At 42.1% G+C, this 7,595-nt stretch overlaps 1 protein-coding gene across 1 annotated transcript; it reads right to left on the bottom strand.

The window, feature by feature from the left end:
• Positions 1-463: 463 nt before the first annotated feature.
• On the bottom strand, positions 464-1,578 carry LOC133907218 (isovaleryl-CoA dehydrogenase, mitochondrial-like). The gene is made up of 4 exons (XM_062349228.1): positions 1,362-1,578; positions 1,197-1,270; positions 951-1,091; positions 464-544 (listed from the first exon to the last, which is right to left on the bottom strand). Exons 1-4 carry the CDS (start codon positions 1,576-1,578, stop codon positions 464-466), a joined length of 513 nt encoding a protein of 170 aa, XP_062205212.1.
• Positions 1,579-7,595: the final 6,017 nt, after the last annotated feature.

Raw genomic sequence — 7,595 nt, forward strand, 5'->3', positions numbered from 1 at the left:
TGTTAGGATAACCCCATTGTACTGGGGTGTCAGGACGGCATCCCCTAGCCTAGGTATTTAACGCCGGTTATTTTCTTGTAGGCAAAGGATGACCGGCATTCTACTTCTGGTCAATCTTTCTTGAGGCTTAATGACTCACCCCATAGCCTTTGGGAAGTATACTCGAGCCTCAAAGATGGGGGCTCCGGGGGAGGCACGGCTCCAGGAGATAGAGGCTTCGAGAGGTATGGTTCCGGGAGATGAAGGCTTCGAGAGGCATAGTCCTGAGAGATAGAGGCTTCGAGAGGCATGGCTCCGGAAGATGGAGGCTTCGGAAGGCATAGCTCCGGAAGATGAAAACTTCGGAAGGTATGATTCCGAAAGATGAAGGCTTCAGGAGGCATAAGCTACCTGAGCCATGAGAGTGCCAGGGTCTTTAATAACGACCCCTAATAATACCCAATGAAAAGAATGAAGTGGTTATTTACCCAGACATCCCTTTCTCGATTATGAATGCGGTTATTCCTTTTGATCCTGCAGCTAAATCAGTTTTTGCATAAACAACCTGCAAATTCCAACCTTAGTGAAGTAGCAGGTTTATTGTGGACATAGAAAAAGAATATAACTTCTCTTCCAGGAAAGCACCATCAAATTCAGGGATCGAAATCATGATAACTTGGTGGAAACTGGCACTAGGATATGTCCTTAATGTGTACACTAAATATACACATCAAGAAATCAACAAGGGCCAAACGAAGCACACTGAAACACCATGGATGTGAAACCAGCACAGGATATGGCTGGTGAACCAAACATGACTGCAGACAGCATGCATAAGGGCCCCGGGAAAATAACAGCGTCTGAGCAGAAGGTCCATTTGTGCACCACATCTTATTCCCATTGATGACATAGCCACCGTCTACTTTTTGCACTTCATACTGACAACATCAGAGCCAGCCAGTTGAAATTACATTTCGCGACTCATCAGAAGGAATCAGCACGAAAAATGTTGCCGAGAACTGAGAACGAACAGTACAACAACAGCAACCAAAATAACATTTACAGTTGGGTTCACTCATCGCCAACGCCCTGACATGTTCCCCACTGATCAGCTTTAGAGAACAGGGAAAACACATTAACAAAAATCCATCATCATCCAAAACATTTGGAATACTACCGAGCACATGTATCACATGACATTTGTGTCTGATAGAGACAATGTTAACAATCTGGGAAAGCACATCAGCTTGGGTAAATACTTGTGCTTTTGTGCAGGGCTGCCATGACGGACCTGCACAGAAAAAGCATTTGTACACAACACAATGTCTATCAGGGGGGATTGCGATGGCACCATGTTGACAATCATAGTAGTACTATAGTACCAGCTGGTTGATGCAGCGGTTGGAATGGGCGCCGTAGGGGAGGCCGACGGAGCCGGAGGCCCTGCTGATCTCCTCCATGGCGATGCAGCCCCATCCCCTCGTACTCCTCCGGCGCGGTAAAGTCGTGGAGGCTGAAGTCCCCCATGAGCCTCCACAGGTTCACCTCCTTGGGGAAATGGTTGGAGGCGTCGAAGGGGGAAGGGGATTCATCGCGCATAGCGACCCGCAGCTAGATCGGCTCGCGCAGGACCGCGCTGTATCCGCTGTCCTCGTCGCCGGCCGACCAGCTGCACTTTGCCGAACCATTGCGATCGAAAGGCAAGATCGAAAGGAGAAGGAGATTGATGGAACTCGCCTCTCGTTCGCGAAGCAGAAGCAATCGCCGAGCTCTTTTTCCTTTTTCTCCCCTCCTTTTCCTTTCCCTTATCTTTGTATGTGCTGATTCGGGCGGAGGCTCCGGCCGCGGCTCCAGCTGGGAGGAGGCGGAGGCTGCCGCGGCCGAGGAGAGGAAGCGGAAGGATACTCGACGGCCGGGGCACGGCTCGGCCCGGTGGTGCTTCGCTGCGAGCGGCCACTGGGCAGCGGCGGCTGCGCGGGGCGCATCGGAGCGGCGGATGAGCAGGGCGGCGGACAAGAGGAGCGACGGAGAGGGGAAGCGGCCATCGCGCGCGGGGAACGAGTAGAGCGAACGCGGATAGAATCAAATTCTATGGGATATAAAAGATTCAATTGATACGTTTCTATTTTTTTTAGTCTAGCTATTAAATCACAGAATAAATAATATAGATAGTATTTTATGATGATTTTTCTAAATAAGACCCTAAATTTGATGTTTTATGATGACGTAATATCCCTTTGCATTAGGATTGGACACACCAAAATATCTCGGCGATGTCTCAACTTCTGCCCAACGTGTTAGTCTGTGAACACTACATGACTTAGGCGTCCTCAAAAACGCAACTAGTGCTGTTGGATCTTGATGGTTCCATCTCTATAGTGCAACACATTTCCACGATTATAAATAGGGGGATGTGAGACCGTTTGTTATTCACCCTGTTTGCTTCTATTTGTTCCTGTGCATTGCTTGGTAGAGCTCGTAGATCTTAAGATCATGGCCTCCACTCCACAATCGTCTCCTAAATAAAGCTAAGAAATCAAAGAAGAAATACCTTCCTTCCCAGAGCCTCTCGCTATGGTTGCGCCAGGAACCATCGTCATCTCCTCCTATGAGGAAGAGTCAAGTGAGGAGTCTGAGGGAGAATGGGATGAGGATGGGTCTGAAGATGGTGGTGATCTTGAGGAGATCATCGATCAGGCTGCCGACCAGGTCTTTGACGATGGAGCTCACAAGTCCCCGACGATGAAGAAGGCACGATCGTCTTCTTCGTTGACAATCGTCATATCGCCTCTGTGGTCTACTAATGGTCCTTCGCCATCACCAGCATCGGTCAGCAGCTGCACACGGGTAGGGTCTTCACCTCGGCCACTCTCCTCGATCCTTATGCTGGACGGCGACCGGTGCCTGGGGCAATCAGCTGCTACCCCCAGGAGGAGCAGAAGAGATTCTTCGAAACGTTCGAGAGAAAGTAGGCCCTTCCCTATTTGCAAGAGCTAGACGGAGTGGAATCGAATAATTAGTCTAATAAAATGTAATCATCTTACCTTTGATTTACTTTATTTATGAATGAAACTGTTAGAGTTGGTCGATATACCATGAGTTCTCGAGTACCTCACCGTTTGGACTAGATAATCATACTGATTCAGGTCGAGTAACTTCGACTACCACGTATGGTCCTTCCCACTTAAGTGATAACTTATGGTGCCGGGCTTGTTTGTGCACCTTTCATAGAACAAGATCCCCAGTAGTGAGTTTTTTGGACTGGATTTTTTGCTGTGATATCTATGCAACACCTGCTAATACTTAGCCGCTCGTATGGATGCTTGATCATGATACTCCTCGAGTAAATTGATATCGTCTGCTCGTAATTGCTCTTGCCCTTCTTTCGAGTAACTTTCCACTCGAGGCGATCCATACTTCAACTCGGTCAGGAGCATTGCTTCTGCTCCATAGACTAAGAAGAAAGGAATTTCACTGGTGGTTCTGTTAGTCGAGGTGCGAACGGCCCATAGTACAGAGAAAAGTTCTTTCGCCCAGTGTTGTGAGGAATGGTGACATATTAAGAGAGGGTGAATTAGGATACTTAGAAACCTAAATAAAATTGGCTCCAAAAAACTTCACAAGATAAACCTATCTCAATTTCTATCTAAATATACTCTAGGTTTATCTAGTGTCTCTACTCTACTGCTCAAGAGGATTGCAACCTACTCTAGCAAGGTAAATTGCAAGTATGTAAATGCAGAAACGTAAATAAGGTAGAGAAACAAACTAGGCACAAATGATATGCTCCTGGTGGTATCGATGGCATAAATGTCACCCCTAGTTCACGTTGGAGCTCCACAAAGGATACGCTTCCGGTCACCAAGTCTCTTCCGGTCGTAGCTCTTGAGCTACCAAGTCACTAAGATAAGGTTTCAAGCATGATGAGCCACCAAGCCACCAAGGCAAGGTCTCATCAGTATCCTCTCTTCCAGTTACTTGCCGTCGTGATCACTTCGGAGCTTGAGTCACCAAGGAAATGGTCTCTGCATCCCGGTAAATATATCTTGCTGCTGCTCCACACCAAGTCGAAGGGTCAACAAGCTTGGGCCATCAAGACCCAAGATGCCAGCGAGTCACTAAGACTCCAAGGCGTTGATGTACCACTCTATACAAGCTAGGATCACTTCTTGATCCATTCTTCAAGCTGCAGCACCTAGCTACAACTCACTCTATACCTATAAACACTAAACACTTTCTAATCTTATGCTTAATCGCCTTGGATGATCACTTTAAGCACTTTGGTGGCTTGGACGTCTTATCAAGTGTATATAAGCTTCAAATAGACTCCAGCAGCATGTCATACATTCAAATAACTGAGTGAAGGGGGTATTTATAGCCTCAAATCTACCAACTAACTGCTTTTTCAATGGCTCATAAAAGCTAATAACACCGGATGATCTGGTGAGAACAGTAGTACTAACACCGGATCATCCGGTGAGTACAACCTCAGAAACTAGCTGTTGGACTTCCACTCAAAGTCTTTGTGAACAAAGGACACTCCAATGTGCCTTGAAATCTATCACCGGATCTTTCGGCGAGTTATCTTGAGCGAGTAGTATTTTGATTTAAAAAAGGACTATGGCTACCTTGTAGATGGTTCAAGTATTTCTCTGATGATTGGTAATATTCGGTCTCTCAGGAGCCTTCTTTTGGCGGAACTTTTTTCTTTGTGAGTAGCAGATGTACTATATAAGAAAAAGAAGAAACAAATGGTAAGAATATCATTAAGTATATATGGGGGTATTGCGTGTAAAATTTGTTTAGAGTTTATGGTTACCTTGGTGTGATTTCAGAATCTGATGAAACTGGATCTTCTAGATGGCCTGTTCGTTTGCTTGGTGCACTTGTGTTTATTGGAGACTTGTAATTGAGAAAAACATAGAGAGGGATATTGATGCTTATTGGATTATCAAGAATCTATGCAAATGTCTGTACTCTTGGGGAAGGAACTTACTAGTGCCATTATTGCTAAACGTCCAGGTGAAGGCAAAGGTGTTTTAGCATTGTTTTCTTGCTCTGTAGTCTCTTGTATAATTTTGGCTTTTATGTTACTTGAAGTTTGGTATTTTTTTAGATGAAGATATGATGTTAAAGAATAAGTTATGGAACATTGCTTATGTAAATCTGTTTACTGGTAATTTAGATGTAAATATTTTGTATAAAAAAGTTGAAACATAGTGATAAAGGAGTTAGTTTTTGATAAGAAGATAAAAAACCTCTGCAGTTAGTTTTGTGTTTAGATGGTAATGCATAGTAAAAGAGTAGTAAGTTTACCTTGTCCTTGTGTCTAGTTGTTACATCAGAAGATGAGCATGGGAAATTCGTTGTGATATCTTGGATATGAGTGCTTTGATGCTCATGTGGCTCTGTACAGTTGAATATTTCATTGGTGATTTTTTTTTGTTTTCAAAACTTAAGCTAATGAGGAGAATTACATTGTGGGTTATAGTATGTACCTGAAGGTGCAGAGTATGGTGGAGGAATGACGATTGGACCACTCATAGCAACAATGCTTTTTACTTGGAATGATATATTATCTCTTTGCATGGATGAGAATGGAACACTGATTCTTAAGGTATATTTATGATTATATAGACGTGTTATTTCTGAGGTGATTGAGCCATTTTTTGCTTCTGACATCGCTGCTAGGTGAAGTGCAGTGATTCATGTGAGTTCTTCACCGATGTTTCTAAAGAAAAGGATCTCAATGGTAGGTGCATTGTCTTGCATGATATTATCTGGGTTTGTTGCAATGATAGTGATCCGATACCTGTTGATTAATGTAGAAAGTATTGTTATGACTAAAGTTAATATACGTGTGTAAAGTGTATTATAGACATTTGTTAAAGAAAACATTCATAGGTTCAGCGTTGTTTCCAGAGCATTTGCGACATCTATATGCATCTCCTTCTGGGAATACTCTTTTTCTACATGATGTCCAACCTAAATACTACCATGGCTGATTCGGTGAAAGCATTTTGAATACAACATTGAGCTGATATATGTTACCCTGTTTGTTGAATGAACAATAATGTTTCACAATTTTGAATATGCATAATTATGTGAAAAATGGTTATGTACTAAACGAAAATTGAAAATATTAAGTGCATACATAAATCTGATGTGGATTGGTTATTTTCGCTAATTCATTAACTGGCATCATTATAATATCTGGAGCAGTTAGGTTTGAATCAGACCATACTACTTGATGAGGGAGTCCTGCAAATCTGTATAAGATTTTGAAGATTAGTCAACAATTTGTGTTTTTTTAGAGAAATATAATCTGAAGGCATTAGAAATAGCTAGGGTCAATGTAGGCTTACTTGTTTTGTAAAATTATTGCTTTTAGGATTACAGGGTTGATATGGTATTGATATGTGGCACTGTCTTGTATCTTTAATTGTCCTGGCAATCAAATACACTATTTTTGCTGAGTGACCTCTCTCTCTCTCTCTCTCTCTCTCTCTCTCTCTCTCACACACACACACACACACACACACACACACACACACACACACATATGTGTGTTTGAAGATCAAAGAAATGCTAGGAGCAATTATTATTATTTTAGTCATAAATCAAAGAACTGCATATTTAGGTGTAATACAAAATAAAGAAAATCTAAAGATTGTTGATTTACCTTCATGTGATTTGGCAGTGATGCCAAGAAGCAACAATATAATTGTTTTTTCTTTACTTTGTTCAATGATTTGTTCAATTGGGAATTCAGCTGCTTGACGATTCCAAAGGACAACTTCAATTGATTCTCTGTATTGCATTGAAATAAGTAGATGAAAGAGAAAGAGCAAAACAAGAAGTATAGATTAGTGCTATAAAGTTAGAGTGAGTGCTGCTATGTAACTACTATACCGTCCATTTGAAATGTAGAGGTGTCGTATTGCCTTCCTAACACCTTTGACATAAGTAGTTGCAGCAAGTTCAACAGAGATTACTTGTCCTATTGTATCTGTGTAATGTTAGACCATATGTCATTTTATGAAAGTTACATAATGGTGTTACAACTGATAGAATTTGTATTAGAATTGGAAGATATAATATGTAGATGAATATAGTTACTTGACATGTCCTTAGTGTAGTCAATTCTGGTCCTCAATGTATCAAATGATGCTAGAGTATATGCATACTTGGGAAATGTTGGAGGAGCACCAAGGAATTCAATTATCTCAGTGTGATCCGTGAATTTTACCATGTACATATGGTCAACTGCTCGGTAGTTGTTTTTAGCTGGGAGCACTTGGAAAAATTCAATGAAGTACACAACTCCTTCTTTAAGACGTGGTTTGAATAGATCTACATGTCGTTGTGGAACTTGAGCTTCCATTGCCTTTCCCTATATCAAGGATCCTATGCGATGATGTACAACTCCATTGATACGAAAAACATAAGGCCCATCTCCAGTGTTGATGCTTGTATCAATATGAACTCCCAAAGAGGTGAAAGCAAAGAGAGAATTATATTGTCTTATATGTTGCATGAATTTGTTTGCTTTTTGTCCACCATTAAATCTCATAAATTCTCGAAGTAAAGATGGTCGAGGCTAGAAAGAGGGCAAT

The sequence above is a fragment of the Phragmites australis genome, chromosome 24 (genome assembly GCF_958298935.1).
Source record: "Phragmites australis chromosome 24, lpPhrAust1.1, whole genome shotgun sequence".
Lineage (NCBI taxonomy): Eukaryota > Viridiplantae > Streptophyta > Magnoliopsida > Poales > Poaceae > Phragmites > Phragmites australis.